Source organism: Psammomys obesus, unplaced genomic scaffold (assembly GCF_907164565.1).
Source record: "Psammomys obesus unplaced genomic scaffold, mPsaObe1.curated_primary_1811, whole genome shotgun sequence".
NCBI classification, from domain to species: domain Eukaryota; kingdom Metazoa; phylum Chordata; class Mammalia; order Rodentia; family Muridae; genus Psammomys; species Psammomys obesus.
Genome location: NW_026596149.1, coordinates 9,121,508 through 9,143,052, shown reverse-complemented (window position 1 = coordinate 9,143,052; position 21,545 = coordinate 9,121,508). Strand labels below are relative to the sequence as shown.

The following is a 21,545-nucleotide window of genomic DNA, read 5'->3' as shown; positions in this document are numbered from 1 at the left end:
TAAAATTGATTGCTGTAGGGATGGAAGACAGAGGAATTATGGGAGACATAAACATCCAGGGAAACTGTCTGCCTTCTCCCTAGATACTACGAATGAGGTAAAAGGAAACAAGCCAGCTTAGACCTGCTCCTGAGACAGCTCTCCTCTTAATGCTTTCATTTTCCCACTCATAATTATGAGCACATGAGAAGCTGGGTCAAGTGGGGGGGGGGGAAGAGAAGGGAAAAGAAAAAAGCAAGTGGACTAGGAAACTAGAGGATGAGTCACAGAGAAAGGTATCGTTACCAGAACTAGATCCAAGAGAAAGCTAGAGGAACCGGAGATGTCCGGCATCACGTGGCCAACACTGAAAGAAGCAGCTCTCCTCCACTACGATAAAAATAACACGTTTCCACCCAGTTTGCAACCAGAACCAGGGAGCACTTTAGTGCCTCTAATGCGGACTCCACTGGATGCTGAGTTTAACCTGTGCGTGTGCATTTGTATGTGTAGGTGTTCATGCAGGTGTGTGGGTGTGTATGACAGCCAGAGGCAGATGCCAGTTATTTTCCACCTTGATTTTTGAGGCAAAGCCGGACACTGAAATGGGAGCTCAGTGCTTGAGCTGATATGCCACTATAACGATGAAATTAGTGAATGTGACTTAGAGTCAAGCACATCATAAGTTTTGGTTTGTTACCTCAGTTCTTTAGTGGAACAGGGAACTCTTTCTGTGTCTGTTGACTGAAAACTGCCATGTACTTTCTGAGGTGGTGCATGGCTAGAAGGCCAGCAATTGGAAGGTAGAGGCAGGGGGACTGAAGCTAGAAGTCCTTGACGTTTCTCGTCACAGGAAACAACGAATGTTTGGTTCTGTGAACAGTCCAATTGTTTCTGCTCATCATCATTGTTATTGTTATTATTAATCAGGAAGCCTTTTCTCTTTGTCCTATGTGGGGCAGCTTTCAACGTAGGACATGCAGCGAGAGGGCCAGCTGTGGTCAGCGTCCCTTCCCCTTGTGTCTTTAGTTTCTTTACACAGAAGTTGCACCCCTTTGCTCAGAGTCCTCTAGGGATAGAATCAGTAGAGTGATGGATGAGGCTGGAGTTCATGGCCAGCTTTGTTCCAAGAGATCCTCAGAAGAGCCTGCCCCCACCCCATTATAAGTGAGCTAGGATCTGTAGGTAGGAGCAGTGCCCGGACACTGCCCTTGTACGTCCTACACCACGGCATACACCACTATCAAGTTCCAGGGAAGTCCTTCCCTTTCCGGATGCATTCAAAGGATTCTTCTTAGACTAAGACCTTCATAAGAAGAAGAATTGGAGCTGGGGAGATGGCTTAGTGGATGCTTGCCATGCAAAGATGAGGACCTGAGTTCAAATCCCCAGGGTCCACATAAAAACCAGACCCATTGTGTAAACATCTGTAATCCCAACCCTACGACAGGGCGATGAGAGGTGACAGGAGACAGGAGAACTCCTGGGGCCTTGCAGGTTGGTTAGCCTGCAATTTACAATGGAGACACAATAAAGAGATCCCATCGCAGACAAGATGGACACCTAATGCTGTCCTCTGACCTCTACATGCTTGCTGTGTTACTCATATCTATATTCACCCTTGCTAATGTTCACACAGACACACATACAAAACACTGTATACACATACACACAAATGAAAACAAAAGGAAAGAAAGAAAGCTGGGCCTGGGGATGTAGGTCAGCTGGTTTAATGTTTGACTAGGATGCAAGAAGTCCTGGGTTCAAACCCTAGCACCTCATAAACCATGTGTGGGACTGTACAGCGCTAATCTGAACATAGCTGGAGGAAGGAAGTTCAGAAATTCTACATCAACCTGAGGTATATGATACCCTAGAGAAAGAGAGAGAGAGAGAGAGAGAGAGAGAGAGAGAGAGAGAATACTTGTAGTTAAGTCTGAATTGGACCTCCTTCCTCACTGCCATTGCTGCTGCATCATGGTCTCTTCCACATGGAGGTAGCAATGACCCATTTGAATAGCTTCCTCATCATTGTTTTCTCTCACCTTAGGATCTGTCTCAAAGATACTCGCCTTAAGTCTCACCTGGAAGTTCTCAGGCAGTTCTAAGGTCCCCGAATTAAGGTCCTGAGTAGGGGCAGTGAGGGAGTGAAGAAAGGATAGACACATAGACACACGTAAAGGAAATCTGGGGTCCACTTCCTACCACCAGCAACGTGAAAGCTGCCTGTACAGAATTGCTGCAGCACAAGGGGAAGGGTTGGTTAGGCTCTGCAGGTCTCTGTAGGCAGCTAGTCTCTGGCTGCACACATCCTAGGGGAGAACAGAGCTTCAGTTGCTAGTCTTTGTGCACACTGGTCACTCACTCACGCCGGGACTCCCCAGGAAAGATTTGCCACCCCTCTCGAGCCTCGTTCAGGGAGACTGTAACCAAGGGAGACTGCAGAACCAAGGCTGTTAAACCTCCTTTGTAGGGGGAGAAGGCAGCTGACTTTGTGTCTCAGCAGCTTGACTTCCATCAGAGGCAAAAGTTGAAGCAGCACTAGCTGGTTACAAGAGCCAGTGTGGAGTGACTAGGAATAGAGAATTTAGTTGGCAGAATGTTCTGCTCATACCCGTCTTATGAAACTTAAAGATTTTATTACTTATAATACTTGGACCCACTGCGGAATCATCACCCTGTCGCCGTCTTGCTTTGTCAGTGTGCCAAGAGTATGAATAATAATGAATGCTTGGTGACGTGATTCTATCCATCTTGAAACCATCCGGTGACTGTGTTAAAGGAAGCAGATAAGATAATAATGGTACTTGTGAGTAATTTCACAGGAGGAGGTGACTTCATATACCAGAAATTTCTGGAATCCTGAATTCCTCTGGGCAGGTCACTGCCCCAGGTCTCAGGGGACAGAGGCGTGAGAAGTCTCAAAATAGCGTTTTTCTAATTAGCTCAAAGGTTTTCTCAATGAGGAAAAGAAAACAATGTTACTATTCCTTTCCTGAAAAAACGGAGAGATTCTGATCCACAAAGTAAATGCTGTCATCACACAGCTCATGTCCCCAAGGATACTTTTAATATAAAATTAATTCAGTTCTAATAATTAACACTCAGGTGGAAAACTCAAGATGTGCTTGGTGTTGGTTTAAGAACTTCCAGCACACCTAGCTAGGGCTGTCCGAATAAGACGTAGCTGAAGAGTCCAGGCTGGGCATTTGCCGCAGGGTCCTTCCAGCCGGGAAGATTGACAGACAGCCTCTCCCTGCCCTTGGTTCCTATGGCCTCCTCCCTACTTTTCTCAGAAAAAAATCTCTGACGTGACATAATAAATGAGCTCCACGGCTTGCTTGTCCTTGGAAGTAGCCCGCACTCCTCTTGTCCTTACACCATGTGGGGCCAGCTCTCAGCAGCTCTCAGCAGAAAAGACACCTGTCTCTGCAGTGGGAGCTGTGCTTGACATTCCCAGACGCCTAAGCAAGGGGAGTTGTGTGTGTTTCCACTCTGTTCTTTGGGAACACAATATTACTGGGGAATAGAGCAATCCAATGTCAAGTCACAGAGGCACTGGTCCCAATGTGAATGTATAGATGTCCCAAAAAGAGTATAAAAGGTTTCAATGAAGTTGAGCTGGCTAAGAAAAAGAAAGGTTGTAATCCCAGCACTCTGGGAGGCAGAGGCAGATGGATTTCTGTGAGTTGGAGGCCAGACTGCTCTACAAAGAGATTCCAGAACAGCCAAGGCTACGCAGAGAAACCTTGTCACAAACAAACAAACAAACAAAACATCTTAAAAGAAAGACTTCTAAAACAAAATTTAAAATGACAAGTAGGTTAATTTAAAAGCTCATTTCCTATTTGATGAACATTCCTTAGATTAATCCAATTTAGTAGAATTTATTGGAGCAAAATATAAGAGTTTGAAGAAAGCAACTCCCAGAGTCAGAGCAGGTTCTAAGAATGCCAAGCATCACGATCACGTGACGTGGAAGGGGCTGGAATGTGGAGTAGAGGAAACAACTGGATTGGCTGCTGACTAGTCAGTCAATCAGGCGGTTAAAGCTTAACTGCTCAGTTGTCAGAGCCTTCTTACTTGGCTACAAGGCATTCTACCAGCCACATGTGGTAACTGTGATTACATTCTTTCGGCTTTCTGTTGAGACCGTTGTGTATCTCAAGGCCTCCTAATATATACATATACTACATTATATATATATATATATATACATATATATAATTATATATTAAAATATGAAATATAATATATTAATATATGTCTCTTTCTCTCTCTATATATATGTATATATATATATACATGTGTGTGTCTGCAGTCTACCATACTTTGCAAAATGGAATGCCAATAGATGCCTCATTTTCACTGACTGGTTCATTTCTAGAGCAGAACAGGAGGGAGTGATCCATTGGGTGTTGATGTCTGTGAAGATGACAACAAAGTGAAGAGCCATGCTCAAAAGACTTGACCAGTGTGGAGGTTAGTTCCAGTCACTTAACTTAATCGGCTGATGGAAGCTTCCTATAGCCGAATCATGTAAAAAAGCTATAAATCACTAATTATTTGTAGCCAAGTGACTGGGTGATCGATGAGGCTGCAGCCAATCAAGTTGTTTTCTTTATATATAAAATGTGTGTGTGTGTGTGTGTGTGTGTGTGTGTGTGTGTGTGTGTATGCAGGTATGCATGTCTGCGCATGTGTATGGAGGCTGGAAGGGGACATGAGGCGACCTGCTCCATCACTCTTTGCTATATTCTTTTAAGATAAAACTTCTTACTGAACCTGGAACCAGTCTGGCCACCAACAAACACCAGCAATTTTTCTGTCCCACTTTTTCAGCACCAGGGATAAGGTGATTGAGGCCCCATCTGGCTTTTTTTGGAAAACTGGGGGATTTGAACCTAGATCCTCATGTTTCTGCAGCAAATACTTTTCTTTTTTTAAAGATTTATTAAATATATAATGTTCTGTCTGCATGTACACTTGCTCACCAGAAGAGGGCCCCAGATCTCATTATAGATGGTTGTGAGCCATCTTGTGGCTGCTGGGAATTGAACTCAGGACCTTTACGAAGAACAGCCAGTGCTCTCAACCTCTGAGCCATCTTTCCAGCCCAAGCAAATACTCTTATACACTGAGTCACCTGTTCACCCAAATAAAGCTGATTCCTATGCCTCCCGGGCATGTCCAGCTCAAAACCCGAGGGCACAAGATAGCTATGTAGCCCAATACAAAATCATCCACTTAGTTACTGCATTGATTGAATATCTCTCTTTCTCTCTCTCTGATTTTCACTTATAACTTGATTTCAGGGTTCTAGAGCATTAACTTTGTAAACAACTGTGTGGTTCTGCAGTGTCAAGGGGCTAGATTTGGCTGAATTAGGCAAGAGGCTAAACAGGAATGCATACCTGCTCTTCTGGTGTTTCCCTTTCTCTCTCCCAGTGAAAGGGTGCCAGTGGAGGTCAGGTAGATCAGGCCTGTTAGGAAGGATTTTCACATCCTTGATCAATGAGACTCTTCATTTTAGAGACCCAGGAGCAGGGGTCCCTGAGTCCTTGATTGCAACTGTCATGTCTGGTAGTACATTCAGTTTTGTGTGACATGGGAAGCTTAATCCCCTCTCTGACGAGCCTGAGGGGAAGGCCTTTGAATTTTCCCATAGTTAGACTTGGAAAAAAAAAATCACATACAGGTTATTAACTAAGAGCACAACTTCAGTTTACTGGGCTATGTTGACTAGCAGAATGTTCTATTTCTGGGCTGTGTTGATAAGTACTAATGTTAAATGAACTTATGCGAGCTGTGTGTAGGATATTACTGGAAAACAGCTGGAGCAGTTTAAGAATAGAAAGGATGGGATCGATAATAAAATGATGGGGATGATGGCAACCGGACTTGGGTCTTGAACACTGCCAACACCTCCCTCTTGGCACTTCTTGGAGTGTTCCAGATCAAACTCATTTATCTATCTATCTATCTATCTATCTATCTATCTATCTATCTATCTATTACTGTGGTCTACCTCAGACAAAATGAGGACTCTCTTGGAAAGTTACCAGGTTGGCTAATGAAAGCAGTGAGACTGTTAATTTCAGACTTTCCTATATTATCGTGCTACCACTAAGCTTACTGGTCCCCATTTTAGTTTTGAAGAAACTAAGGTCAGAGAACAACTCTGACTGGCCTCACTTTGACCCATCACTTTGGCAAGAGAGGCATGTTGACAAAATGACAAAATGAACAAAAAGGTTCACTTTGCTTGCCAGGTGTAACTTGTAGGAATTATCCCAGAGCAAGAAATAGAAAAATGTCTCTTTAAACACAGAAGAAATGTCATTTGGTGCTGTGTCTAATAATGGAAGTAGAGGGGGATTACTGAGAAAATTTAGTGACTATCTTTTCATTTACCAACCTACTTGTTTTTTGTTTTTTTGTTTTTAAATTTGAGGACAGGTAAGTAACTTAGTGTTTAAAATTGCTTTGTAAATTTACTTATTAAATTATATGGTTTTAAAAAAGATAGTAACGATAATTGTTTGAACCTAGGTTCTCACGCTTCTGCAGCAAGCACGCTTACACACTGAGCCATCTGTTCACCCAAATAAAGCCGTTTCCTATGTCTCCCGGGCACGTTCAGCTCAAAACATAAGGCTACATGTGACACATGATAGCTGGCCTCAAACTCACTTAAACTCACTTAAACTCCTGTCTTCACCTTCCAAGTGCTGGGATTCCAGACATGCCCAGTTTATGTGGTGCCAAGGAGCGAATGCAGGCCGTTCTGCCTGCTAGGCGAGCCATCTACCAGCTGTACCCCAGCCCTCAGCTAGTGTTTCCAACGAGTCCTTGAGTACATCGTCATTTTCTGTGTCTCCTCTTCCCTTTTCTTTCCCTCCACCGAGTAACGCCCAGGGTCCAAAATGACTGAAAGAAGAGGTTTTGCATCTTAGATTTTTCACCTTCAGTGTGCTAAAAATTTTGATGACTAGCCCAGATCATTCTTCCAACAACTATTTCTGGAAGTTTCTGCCTATTTACTAATTTTTCTATCATAAGGCTTCCTGAAGTTTCAAAATTGATTCAGTTGACCAGATTAAAAAAAAAGAAGTTAACTTCAAAACAACAGTGGGTAGAGCTGGTGCCCACATCCTCACTTGGGATATGAACCTTCAGTCTCCCGTTAGTGTTTAAGATGATACTCATGCTCCTCTTGTTCCTGTACAGTGCTAGGTACCAAAGACCAACCCTATGTGCCTTGGATTTTACTTAATACCATACTTTTTTCAAGAGTCAGGAGATAAACATTACCCACTACCAGCAGCACGGATAACGGCAGTTTAAGTTTGTTCTGTAGCTTGGTTCTCAACCTGTGGGTTGCAACCCCTTTGGCAAACCTTTATCTCCAAAATTATTTATGTTACTATTCACAACAGTAACTAAATTACAGTTCTGAAGTAGCAATGAACTAATTTTATGGTTGGGGGTCAGCACAGCATGAGGAACTATATCGAAGGGTCGAAGTGTGAGGAAGGTTGAGAATTACTCTTCATCAGGAAAACTGATGCATATAAAACAATATTTGTAGCAGCTCAGCATGATTTCCTTGCATATTTATTTCTTCACGGAATAATCACAATAATTATTCAAGGGAGCAAGTTGCTCTCTGGGCTGAAGACGCAGCCCTGTTGAGGAGTGTCCATCTGGCATGCACAAGGCTCTACATTTGCTCTTTAGCTGCCAAATGAAGGACCCAAACAAGACTCTCAAGGCACACTGTAATCCAGAATCACATCTGGTCTGCGCTGCCCCTCTCTGAAGCTCCATTTTCAGCTTGCACTCACTCTTTAGTGAGGAAAACTGTCACATTCCTCTTTGAGAAAGGCCTTATATCTGAATTTCTCCCACTTCGGCCTCTTGGAGGGGAAAAATGCAGCTGATTTCCGGTGCACATTGAGCCAATGGGTGTTTCCAAGTCGCGGTTTCAAGTCTGGCACCACCATTCCTCTGTGGTGTGTCTGCTGTTCTCCAGTGTGCACATTTCTACTGCCACCTTTCACGTTGTCACAGCTCGCTGTTCTACCTTTGCGTTTAGAGAGGCTGATGTCATAGGGATGTGGAATGTGTCGTTGTGGGGAGCTGGGGCTATCAGTTGGGGATCACTCAGGGCATCAGCAAACCATTTCTGTGCTTCCGGAAGGGATTTATAATTGTGTTGACTCTGTATCAAAATGTTAGCATTCTGAGAAACAGTATGCAGAGAGAGAAAGAGAGAAAGAGGGAGAGGGAGAAGGAGAGAGAGGGGATGGAGGGGGAAGAGAGTAAGGGAGAAAGAGGGGGAGAGGGAGAGAACGAGGACCATATGTATAGATTGATGGTACAATATACAAGGTCCTTTCCTTGCTTGGACTCCGACAGAGCTCACTTTCAGGAAGTAGTATGAGGAGCTGACCACATCCCTGGCATTAATCTCTGGGAGGCAGCTGGGTAGGCTAGAGAGAACGCCTGTGGGTGAAGCTAGGACACTGCAGTTTGGGTAATAAATTGGATGTCAATATGTTTGGATGCAAAAGTAGAGAACATCACCTACCTGAGCCATAAACAGCAGGACAGCAGGTCCAAGTGAGGCGATGGGCTTCAAAAACACCGGTTCTCTCATTTTCCTCTTGGTTGTAACTAAGGCTTCTCTATAGAGATGGAACCAATATATAAATCCATATAAATGTTATACATAATTGCACATGTATTATATAAGCTATGTATACATATGGGTTTTGTGGCTCTGGTACTTATAATCTAAAGACCCAGGAATGCTGGTCTTATAACTCAGTTTCAGCCTGAAGGCATGACCATCAAGAGAATGGATAAGTCCCTATCCAATGGTGGCAAAGATGAGAGGAAATTACTCAGGCCAAACAGTGGAACAGAAAAGAGAACCAGGCAATCCCTCTTCCTATGTCCTTTGTACTGTCCAGTCCTCGGCAGGATGACTGGATGATGCCCACCACAAAGGGGAGAGGCACATCCTCTCCTCAGCCCTCCTGATCTCACCCTGAAACACCCTCATAGGTCTGTCTAGCCAGGCAGTGTGGGCACGCTTCCTCCAGCCAGGTGCACAGCAAAGTCACTCTTACGCCAGCATCACCTGCCTCCCGAATGCCCTTAAAAACGAAGACCCATCATTTGCAGCATTTCAATGCTGCCTGTGTTTTCAAGCAGTTTCTGGAAGTCTTGGCATGTATCCCCATGGGGGAGGGGTATGCTACGTATCTAAGGCATCTAAGGAGGCCACACCTTAATTAATCTCCTTGCTTAACCTCAAATTGCTGGCAAAATACTACTCCTACAACTCAAGATTGTGAAAAGCTGCAAGTCTAGGAAGATATCCCTTTTTAAAAAATATCATTTTCTTAAACAAGAACATGAAGCATTAGGTACAACAGAATAGAGTCAGTATGGCTCTCAGCAGAAGAATGGGGCAACTATGGAGCACAAAGTAAGAGGAATACCAGACAATGCTTGGGCATTAATTTATAGTTTACAAGGGAGCGTCACTCTAATTATTATATCTGAATCCAGCCCACCAGAGATCCGAGGAGAACAACTGTCTCCTTCTGCTTTCTTATGAATAGATGTTCTCCATCACCTGTTTGCCTGCCAGAGAAAGGATGCCAGCAAGGTCATCTGACCCCAAGCCCAGAGTCCTCTCACCATCCTGGATGTTGACTGGTCAGCGTGGCTTATAGTGCTTGAGATTACTTAGTTACTGGGAATCTACTCTATGTAGAATATGTCCAGGTGGCAGAGGATATGAAAGAGGAGGAGATGGACAGGCAGCCTGCAAAGATGGCTGCACACTGGGCCAGGTGTCAGGAGAGGGGACCCTGTCCTCCTATGCTCACTTGCAGCCAGTATTTCATTTCCTAGTTTCTTCCCACATGACAGCATTATGGGCCTTTCATGGGCCAACTTGGTAGGCTCTTCAGTGCCTGTTCATCCTGCCTGTGTGCAAATGGTCTTGCAAGAATGGTCAATCACCTTGCAGGCACCAGAGCCCCAACATCCAATAATTCATAATCACTTCGAAAGACAGCCATTTGGCTAGGTATTTTGTTTGTGTCTATATTTACATCTTTAAAAATAATTACAGGAGTCAGGGGAAAAGGCTTGAAACTTTTCTCACCTAAGACACTCAGTTAGCTATGCTGCCAATTTTGGCAATTGAGCTTTTCCTCTATCACCTGCTACCTTCTCCCAGTCCATGGACAATAACAACCTACACACCCATTCCAACAGTTTTCCATGTTGTCAAAACATCCCCAAAACATGGGGCTGGAGATAAGGCCCAGGTGGTAAGAGACCTGCCACATCAACCTGAGGACATACATAAAAAAGTGTGTGTAGTGGGGAATGCCAGTAGCTCCAGTGCTGGGAGACAGAGACAAGCAGATCCCTGGAGCTCACTGGCCAGCCGGTCAAGCCAAATCCCTGAGCTTCAGGCTCAGTGGGAAACATTGTCTCAATAAAATAAAATACAGAAAATAGGTCAAGAAAGGCACTCAGCATTGACCTCTGGTTTCCGTATGCTTGTGGGGTACACATGCACTCACCCACACTAACAAGCATATGTACAACACACACACTTGCGTGCTCAAGAGAGAAAGAGGGAGACAGAGAGACAGAGAGAGACAACAGCAATTTAAGAAACGGTAGGTTTTTGATCTCTAATCTTGTTTGCTTTTCGTTGTGTGGTACTTGATCGAACTGACAGGTGCCTGGAAGATGAAAAGCCAGCTGACTTAGATTGAAAGAGGCTACGTCTTCACAGATGGGGAGGAAGGCCCCTCTTGAGTTTGGGTGGCACCATCCTCTAGGCTGGGTCTTATTTTCTTGAGTGCTTTGCTTCAAGTGTTTCTGCATTTATTTTTGCTAACTTTTACTCAATGGGTCTCTGTCATTCAAGTGATGTTATCTATTATTTGTTATGGCCCAAGGTACTTTCTTTCATTGTATCCTCCCGTATCCTGGAGCAGGGCCTGCTTCTAGACAGGACACCAGTTTTTCTTCAGGGCCTACTGCTAAATCCTGCTAAATTCAGGTGAACAACTTCACCTGAATTTTCCCATTTTAAAGGCTTCTGAAACTTCAAAAGGCAGAAAAAAAAATGTGTGTGTATTTGTCTGCATGGGCTCACGGGCATGTGCAGGTGTATGTACAGGTGCAAGAGAAGACCAGAGGACACCCTTGGGTGTCATTCCTCAGGAACCGTTTTCCTTGCTTTGCTAAGATTAGTCCTCCTGTCCTGGAGCTTATGGAGTAGATGAGGATCACTGGCCAGTGAGACCCAGGGAGCTGCCTGTCGCTGCCTCTCCAGAACTAGGGTTACAAATATATACTACTACATCTTGCTTATTACCTAGGTTCTGGGGATTGAGCTTAGGGCCTCAAGATGGCACAGCAAGTTCTTTACTGAAAGTCATCTTGTCACTATAATGAAAAAAAGCTTAATGAAATAAGTGTTTATGTGGGCAAATCATGTTGGGGGGAAAAGTGCAGGATGCCAGCAGCAGTCATCTCTGCACGGTAGGTGTTGGTGACTGAATTTCTCTTCCTTATATTTATTCTTTTAATTTTTGAAAGAGTATTACATGTAGGCATAACCAAATTATGTACATTTTAGATATCAGTCGAGACAACTTGGAAAGGTGGAATAGTTTGTGGTTTAACTCACATTATTGTATGGACCTGGATTTCTTGGTATTATATTTTTGTATTTATGTGCAGTACATGTTCATGTGGGTACATGTGTGATATATGTATGCATGTTTGGCCATCTGTGGAAACCAGAGGCTAAATCTGGGTATCTGCGTCTACTCTTGCCACCTTATTTTTTTTATTTATGTGTATAAGTGTTTTACCTCCATTAACATATGTGTACCACGTGATACAGTAGCATGGATCTGTGATCACAGCCCTCCTACAAGGGGAGGTGAGATACGGGAGGCAGAGACAGGAGAATTACCCTGAAGCTTGTCGACCAGCTGGCTTGGAATATGCAAGGAGTAACAGCAATAAGACAGACCCTCCTCCAGTAGAGTAGAGAGTAAAAACTGACTCCTGAAAATTCCCTTTGGCCTCCACACATCTGCACAAACATACTATGTATACATACACAATCTAAGTAAATAAGTAAACATAAACCAAAGAGCACGAGGCCACACTTAGGGGCAGGGACACCCTTGTTCATTTATTGCTTTCTGTTCCCCGCAGCGAGTTAAGAGACGCTTAAAGTTTCTGGAATTTGCAAGCCAGTTGCAAGGTAAGAGTGAATGTTGCCAGTCTATAGTTCAATCATACTAAAAATAAACCTTGTTCCTTCCTAGAACTCACCATTCCCAATTGTTTCCTTTCGCCGATTCTTACTGTCCACAGAAGTTCTATTCTGTGAAGTTCTAGTAACACGATTTAGTACAAACCAGCGCTCCTGGGGAAATAAGGGATAGGTCACCGCAAGCCCCTGGTTATAATAATTTTGTGTGTTTCTGCGTAATGACACCTTTTGTACTATCTATTGTCATCTGTCTGTTTCTTTCTCGAGCTCTCTCCTCCTTCCCTCCCTTCCTACTTTTTTTTTCTTTTTGAGACAAGCTTCCTTGTAGGCCTTCCTTGACTTGTAGCAGAATATGACCTTGAACTTCTGTTCCTCCCGAATGCTGGGATTAACTTCCTGCATCACCACACTCACTTTATTCAGTGCTGGGGGTTGAGTCCGGAGCCTACGTATGTTAGACAAGCGCCGCCAGACACTGTCCTAGCAGCACTGACTCGTTAATGTCATCAGCAGAGTAACTCAGACCTGAGCCTCTCTAGCACAAGCATTGCTTCTGCAAGGCACACCACAGCCCTCGCACACTTAAGAAGTCTGCATGGGACGGTAGCATTATTCCTGGATGCAATTTGTGACAGTAGGCACAGAGAGGAAATGTGGCAATGGCCACGGCTTGTGAAACCACACTTTTCTAGAGTGTGAGAGCTAAAGCAAGAAGGCAAGGTGTTGCCTTGTTACTCAGTTGGAGACAGGTGCCGCAGAATTTTATACTCTGCATGCTTCTGAATGATCTGAAATGGATCGTAAAGCCTGGTGTGGCCACAGTTACATGTTAACGTACCACTTGAGAGGATGCAGCAGAAGACTGCAAACTCTAGGCAAGTCTGAGGCTACGGTGAGATCCTATACCAAAACAAACAAACAAACCAAATAAAAACACATAAAAAAACAACAACAAACCAGGAAAATGCAGTGAGGGCTGGCAAGATGACTCATGGCGAAAAGATGCCTACCACCGAGCCTAACTGGAGTTTAATTTCCGGGACCCACACAGAGCGAGACAATCTACTGACCCCTTGTAAGTTGTCCTTTGATCTTCATGGGCATACTGTGGCATGCATGCCCCACCCAATAAATAAACAAATGCAACAAAAATTGTGAAACTGCAGGGTAGGCAGATTTGCAAATCTCTGATCCTTGAACCACATGGATTAGCTATTTTGCTATTACCTATGAGTCACTGTGTGTTTAGTGGGCAAATGATGCCCATGGGTGCTGGGGTATCACAGTAGTTGCCTGAACTTGGCCACAGTGCAAGTTTTATACCACAGGAACAGACAAACACTACTGACAGAGGTTTGATCTGTTGGTGAAGAGCAGCAATGGAGAACATGCTAGGTTTTTCTTTTCACAGTGATCTTACAGCAGTGTAATGTCTTGGGTCCATTATGAGAATAACAACACTAAAGAGTCAAGGGCATATTCATCCAGAGTTTGAAAACTGGGTCAGCAAAAATGTCGCTCTGTGACTGTGATTAAGAGACAGGCTGACGTTCAATTTCATCTTAATCATTACTTCAAGAAAATAACGATGTCCATGCCAGATCACCCATGTCAATCATCAGCAGGCAGAATCAACTGTCAAAAGAGTTTACAATAGAGTATTCTGCATTTTATTATTAAGAACATCTATATCTCCTGCCTAGAGAGCTGGCTCTATAAGCAATGCAACTGTCGCATCAGTTGAGTGACTTTTATTTATCTTGCCACCAAGCCTCCATTTAGTTAGGTGTAAAGCAAGGAAGAAGAATATAAAATCTTTCCCCAAACTTCAAACCAGCCCCATTATTGTCCCCAGTGCTTTGGTTTCCAGGCAGGAACATCCTGACTACCTTACCTTCTCCCGTTTCCCACCTCACTTGGAAGACAGAATGAGGGCTGCTTGCCAACCAGCCAACCTGGAGGGCTGGCCTTGCTCTTTTCCAGGAAGGTGAGAACTGACCACTAGGTGGCATGAGCAAGGTGCCTTCCATGGCTTCCGCTGGCTGAAAATTGATGTGAAACATTGACATCTTTTGCTCTCATGGCCCTCACCAGCTAGACGGGAGGTAAATGAATTGATTAAAGATTGCACTTACAGTGCTCTGTTTAGAAAATTCTAGTGTGGTCATCACTGCTGGCTTTCTGAGAAAAAACATTATGTCTGGGCCTCCCTGTGGATAACTCTAATAGGAAATGGAGGTCTCTCTGGCAGAAGCAATTCCTTTTTGGTAAATCCGGCTGTGCTGTGACAACTGCTACCTGCTCAGTACTTGCCACCACTGGATTACAACTCAGTGAAGTATGTATCTCCACAGGAGGAGTCAGGAAAGCAGCCCCCACTGGGACAGGTCTTCCTGCCAGATCTCCATTACCAGACTGAAGAGTTAGTATGTTACATGTTTTCCACAGGTCTCATGAGAAGGTCTTCTGGAATTCCATTGGCAGCAAGCAGAGACAGAGCTGCAAAGGGCTGGGGACCAGCAGAGCCAGCACCCTCCCTCCCTCCCCCATGGCTTATCTCAAGCCTTACGTGTTAGTTTTTTCTTCTGTGGGATTGAAAGAGGAGTTCTCCTTGGAGTCTTAGGAAAGTCAGCAAGGACTCACCTGTGGGGGACAGTGTTCACTAGTACTGGTTAAGCCACTGTCTCTCATCTACTTAGCTGCCCGACTGCCTGATGGACTGGCTCAACTGTTTCATCTTTTTTAAGTTAAAGGTTAAAAAAACACCCTCATCTGAGAATTCAGACAGTAAAAATCACCTCCATTAGTTTTATACTCATGTGGAATTTGAAAATGAAGATTTGGTATGGAAGCAGTTGACCGCAAACATACCTGCATTTATTCTACCAGTCTTTCTCACGTTCTGACATCATGGCCATGATTTCTTTGAGATAGGGTTGGCGTTGAACTTCGAGTGTATCTGAGGCTGCCCCAGTCTGCTTGCTTGGTGTTACAGGGGTGCACTAACCCACTCGGGTTTAGGTGTCACTGGGATGGAACCTAGGACTTCACAGGGGCCAGGCAAGCACTTTACCAGCCGAGCTTCGCCCTCAGCCCTCCATTAATAATTCCCATGAACAATACCATATATCTGGAATAGCTTTGGCTACTTTAACAAACCCTTTCTGAAACTGTTTCAAGACAAGTTCATCTTCAGCATAAGAAAGCTGGTTTCTCATAAAATGTAGATCTCTCTCCTTAACTGAAGCATTCCCAGGATGTTATTATGCATTTGTGAGGGAAACTAAGGAGAAAGGTTGATTTTTTTTTTTTAACTCTAGTATTAATCCCTGGGTGTTTATGCATTCACAACCCTCCAATACTGAAGTCTCTCACAGAATGAACAGCAATGCCTTACTGACAGTTCTCCAACAGAGAAAGGCTCAGAATGAATCAGAATAAACACAGATTTTTTCTTCTTCCAAGTTTATTTTGAGTTTTCATTTTTGGACAACCAAGCAGCTCTTAAAGGAGAATGCACAGAAGGGTCATTCTGGCACTTTTGGACAGTACATGAGTGTTGTTTAATAGTCACATTCAATCCCCTTGCTCAGCCCATACTCTCACATTTGGTGAGCAAGATGGGCACACAGGATTCCAGAGTGAACACATAACCCTTATATACAAACAGCCAGTGGAACCATACTGGAGGCTAGCGGCCAAAGGGATGGAATAGGAAAGGGCATCTCTACAGTGTCCTCTAGTCTATCTTAGCTAAACAGACCCACGTTACACATGATAACTAGAGAGTATACTGCGCTGAAATGAGGATGCTGAGCACGATGGCACTTGGCAGCATGCAGTTCAAAGAACAAGGTATCGGTCAGTAACTTTATATAAAATCCAGGCAGTTCAATTAAAAGGGTTACAAAAAAACACAAAACTGAGGGACTGTTTGTTGTCACTGTAAAAAAGGCACTTGGAGTTAATGGGACCAGAATTGAAGGACTCTTAGCTGATAAAAATTTCAGTATAATTTCATTAAAAGGCTTAGATGTTAGGAGCCGACACTCAGGAGTTCCTGAAGGGAGATGCTGCAATCAACCATAGAGAAGTAGAACAGACTAAAACAAGGAGATAAAAATTTTACAACTGAATCAAATAATACTTTAAAGAAAAAAGCAACCCCCACCGAGAGAGAGAGAGAGAGAGAGAGAGAGAGAGAGAGAGAGAGGAGAGAGAGACCTAATCAAAGCAAAGTCTAAGCAAAGTAACAACAACGCAGCAGCAATGCATAGCTTTCCTTTGAGATAATGCTGACTTTGGGAAACTACACGACACCCAATTTCCCACTAAGAGCTTCACAGTAGCATTATCGTGACAGAATGGAGGATTCAAACAATGCAAAAAGAGTTCCATCTGTTTCCAGACTCTGAGGGAGAACTGAGGTGGTCCTTGGAGCACAGCAATTCCACATGTGGTTCGTCAGCATCCACTGGGACAAGCTGGGTCCATAGAATGATATATGTCTCCCAGCCACCTGCCCGGAGGGGCAGCATCCGTCAGTCATCCTTCATTCTGAGCCAAAACCTTAATTTCTTTCTGCCACCAACAGAGCCGTGTCAATGCAGAAAGCATCTACTTCCATGGTCTTCACTCTTCAGCTTCTCCTCATTATAGGTATGCTTTCATAAGAAAGGATATTTGGCAACTTTATATTCCACATCTCTGGCTCAGCGATGGCTCATTTTATGTTAAAAGCCATCAGGGGTCTCTCCTCTCGTTTTTGCCAGGGGCTTTTCTTGTCTTCTCCTTGGTCATCATCATCGTCGTCGTCTTCCTCTTCATCGTTGGCCGGCCTTCTCTGATTGGGGCTGGCTAACGTTTCCAGGGGAACGTCTGAAGTTCGTTTGGTTGTTTCCTCCTGCAGGCTGGGTAGCTGGCCCCCACTCCTCCGACCCGACGCTTCCAACAAGCATCGCAGTGCACTGTCCTCAGGGGTGCAGACCGTGGTCCCACACTCACTGCTGCTCTGGTCCATGTCGTCCAGGTACACGAGCTGTGTGTAGGCAGTGCTGTCCGGAGCTCTGGATTCTTTTTGCTGGTGCTCCTGTACAGGTGGGTGGCTCTGCTGGAGAGGCAAAGCATCTCCCCTTCCCTTCCTGGCAGATTTTGGCTCATTCATATCCACACCAGAGTCCAAACTGGCGTCATTTCTTCCACTTCCTCCAGCTCTTTGGAGATCAATGTATGAGTGTCTGACGTGAGCATTGGACCTTCCATCTAGGGAGACAAACCATGCCCGAGGGTGGGGAAGTGGCTTCCCACCCCCAAGTTCCATCAGCGCCTTTTCCGTCAGGAGCTGCACCTCGCTGTTCATTTGAGCCAAAGCTGCATCATTCAGGGATGCTGGGATGGACAGAGACTCTGACATGGATGCATTCTGAGAGCTCCATTCCCGTGTGCCTGCATCCTGCAGGTGCTGCTGAGAGATGGCCTGGGAAGACAAGGGTTGGCCCTGCATCTGAGAGGAGGGGTGAGAGAAGATCCCTCCATGGGGGTTGGCCAGCTCAGCCTGGAGCCTTCCTATTTCCAGCTGCTGGTCAGCGGGGACTACCAGAGGCTGGCTCACATAAGAATGGTCCCCTGGAAGTTTCATATAATGGGCTGGGATGACCAGCGCAGGCAATACCTTCCTGTAAACGCTGTCGTTGACTTGGTCCACGGAACTACAGCAGATCAGCTGGCCTGGCCTCGGGAAAGAAGTAGGTCTCTCCAGGTGATCGACAGAGCGCGACATCATACATTCAGTAGGTCTGCGGTCCAGCAGTTGCTCTTTTTCAGGGGACAGAGGTGCGGGGTACATGTGTTCCTGAATGGTGAGTTTGCTTCCTGCCGATGTCAGGCCTTCTTGATCTTGCTTTTCAAACAAAGGCTGGGACAGCACAGTATTGTAACTCCTCCTGTAGTCATCATTGCCAGAGGGCTCATAGCCTTCTCTTTCCAGAGATTTTCTTGCCTTTAAGGGAAAAATCTCCACAGACTTATGGTAGTCCTTCCCCAGTGTTCCACTTGGAGTCAGGTTATCAAAGGATGTTTGGCTTTTATCCTCTTCTTTGTGGGAGAGCAGCTCCTCCCGGGAGCTAAACTCTTGTGAGGTACTATAGGAGAGCTTCAGCATGGGTGTGTGCAGGTCCCCCTCCCCACTGGGCGACATCATTTCTAAGTGCACCCCGCCCATCAGTTCCTTTGTCCCTGGGGCCTCTGGGCGGCTGTGGCTGGAGACAGACAGAGGCCCGGGATAATCTGATGCTCTTCGAGAGAACAGCAAGTTGATGTGAGACATGGATGTTGACTGATCTCTCTTGGAACTCTCCAGGGCCGGGGGGAGTTGCAGCTTTCTGTGGTGCTGACGGGGCTTCAAGCACTTCCTCCTGCAACCAAGAAGGCGGTACAAGGACAGAAATGAGAGACCCATGATGGCAAAGGTTTGGGTAAAATTCTAAGTTGATTTACATGAGGAAAAAAAATGAAACAATGTATAAGCATCCCGAAACCTCCTCACTCCAAACCCACACTCTTATTTTAACCCAGAGCAGAAAAATCTAGAGACCTTTCTTTTTTTTTTTTTCTTGGTGTGTGTTTCTGTAGGGGTGCATGTGTGCATGCGTGTGCGTGCGTGCGTGTGTGTGTGTGTGTGTGTGTGTGTGTGTGTGTGTGTGTAGGCCAGAGCTCAATGCTGGCATTGTTCCTCAAGCGTCATCCACCTTGTTATTGGAGACAGGTTCTACCATTGAACCTAGAGCTCATCACATAGACTACGGTGCTGGTCAGCGAGCCTCAGGAACACACACTGCCGCTGCCTCCACAGCGCTGGGATGACGGCCTGGCCCACCATGCCCAGCTTTTGCACGTGGCTTCTGAAGCTCCAACTCGGGTTCTCATGCTTGTACACCGCACACTTCACTGGCTCAGGTATCCCCCAGCCCTTGTGAAGCTCGTGTGTGTACGTTGTGTGCGTATTCACATGCACAGTGCACACGCGTGTAGAATGGAGGGGGAGGCTGGATGTTCTCTATTAGTGTCCAGCTTCTTCTAGGGTCTCTTAGCAAACGTGGTACTGAGGTACCATCTCCCCAGCCCCTCAGCTCTTACAACTCCCTTTACAGTGTCTGTCTGCAACTTTACATAACCCGTGGGCTCATCTGCAACTTAACTTCCACGTTTGCCTTCTAGATAGTCTTTCATGAGAAAAGCTACCATGGTTGAGGGGGGAAAAGAAAGAAGAAGAAGAAGAAAAAGATTTCCAAATATCAATTGCACGAGAAATTTTACATTAAACAAAGACATCGCCAAAATGGTAACACTTTACCTGCAATAATATAAAAGGAGACACAGCAAAACCAAAAGAATGAAAGCCATTCCTCCTAAAATGGCCAAAAGAAACACCGTGTGATACGTGGTAATGTCCTGTGTCACAACGGGACCTAGAAGGTCAGAAAATCGAATTTTAGAGCTTTGAATTCCTTCAGATGAGAATGGGGATAATGGGTTGAGAAAGTAATGACTTTTTTTTTTCAATTTAAAAAAAATTACTTTTTTTTTCCCTAAAAAACAAAAACAAAAACAAAACCTCTCCCTGCTTCAGGAACAGAGCAGGGACAAGTCAGAAACACCCTTTGGACCATCTTGTGGTCCCATCACTCCCATCCATGCTGATCACTAGCACCTCAGTGGCTGGTAGCCCCTGATGCTCAAGTACGAAATGCTCTTGCATCGAGGGGCTCCTCCACTTATCAGAGAAGCAGTGAGCCTCTCTCAGCAGCGTGCCCAGCATTCTAAATATACAATCTTTTCATAAAAGAAAATGAATGCACAATAAACCATTGAGTAGATTCCCATTTAAGAGATGAACCAAGTATCTGTAGATTGTACAAGGTAGGAAAAAATGGTGATGATTTTATTTTCACTTTTCCTGGGAATTACTGCTGTACAGAATAGTCTTTGCCTAAACAAGTCATTTTAAATATATAAGTTTACTGTGATTTTGAAGAGTCAAATCAGACCCAAATGTTTTCTTAATTAAAAAAATTTATATATTCATCCACAATATCTTTTTTTTTTTTTTTGCTTATTTGTTTTTAATAAGACTAACCTTGCATGCCCACAGGCCTCTCTAGCACTTATGATTGCTAGAGATAAACAGAACACAACAAACAGCTTCTAATTTGCAATGTAAAAGAGTCCCAAGGGGTGTGTTTAATTTTTGCTCTTGACATTCAAGGGCAGTATGAATCTACCTCAAAATGTTAAGAGTAATAGAAAGCTAGCTTACATGGTAACTCGCGACAGACTGGTTACAAAATGACAATACTTAGTCATCTGTTCTTGTCCATTTTTCTGCAGTGGGCGGGAGAAGGGACACAGTGGCTTCATTTTATTTATAAACAAGCACCCATTTGCTTTATTAGAAGCTTTTGGCCCGATGTAGGTGGCGCACACCTTTAATCCCAGCACTGGCAAGGCAGAGGCAGGCAGAGCTCTGTGAGTTCAAGGTCAGCCTGGTCTACAGAACGACTTCCCAACAACCAAGCCTACAACAGAGAAACCTTGTCTTGAAAAACCAAAAACCAAACAAAAAAACAGCCACATAAAAAATTGCTTTTGGAATTCAATCACAGATTTTTTTTAAGAAATATTTCTAAGGAGACAAATTCTCCTTCTCTCCCTTCTTCCCTTGTTCCCTTTCTCTCTCCTTTCCTTTCACTCTATGCCCTGGCTGGCCTGGAACTTTCAGCCACTTTTCTGCATCAGCCTGACTAGAGCCTGGATGGCAGGTGCTAAGCTAGCACTCCTGGCTCAAATCTTTCAAAAAGCAAATGAGTCCAAGGAAGTTCACCGGGTTGTGGAATCGGTGACATTTTCTGAGTCCAGAAGACAGTGATGTTCTCTCTTAAGTACAGTTTACTTAGTTGGGTGGGAAAGTGGGATGAGTGTCTACAAAGATGACCTTATACTGCTTTACCTATTCACAGGACATCTTAATACAAAGACAATGTTCAAAGACATTGGATTTGATCCTCAGTTAGAAAGAAAAAGAAAAGAAGTGTGTGTGTGTGTGTGTGTGTGTGTGTGTGTGTGTGTGTGTGTGTGACTTTGGTCATATAAAACCATTCTCAAGGACGAAACCTTAGTCTGTTAAGTACTCAGAATGTAATTATTTTAGCCTGTGTCAAAAGAAATCTTCAAAAAA

At 44.4% G+C, this 21,545-nt stretch overlaps 1 protein-coding gene across 1 annotated transcript in view; it reads right to left on the bottom strand.

Annotated features, from left to right (window-relative positions):
* Positions 1–15,769: 15,769 nt before the first annotated feature.
* The window catches only part of Fam171a1 (family with sequence similarity 171 member A1), a 107,586-nt gene continuing 101,810 nt past the window's right edge, over positions 15,770–21,545 (bottom strand). Inside the window, exons 7-8 of the mRNA XM_055593808.1 lie at positions 19,665–19,779; positions 15,770–18,726 (exon numbers count right to left, since the gene is read on the bottom strand). Of these exons, the coding sequence (XP_055449783.1) occupies positions 17,037–18,726; positions 19,665–19,779 (1,805 nt within the window). The 3' untranslated portion in view covers positions 15,770–17,036. The remainder of the gene's footprint in view (positions 18,727–19,664; positions 19,780–21,545) is intronic.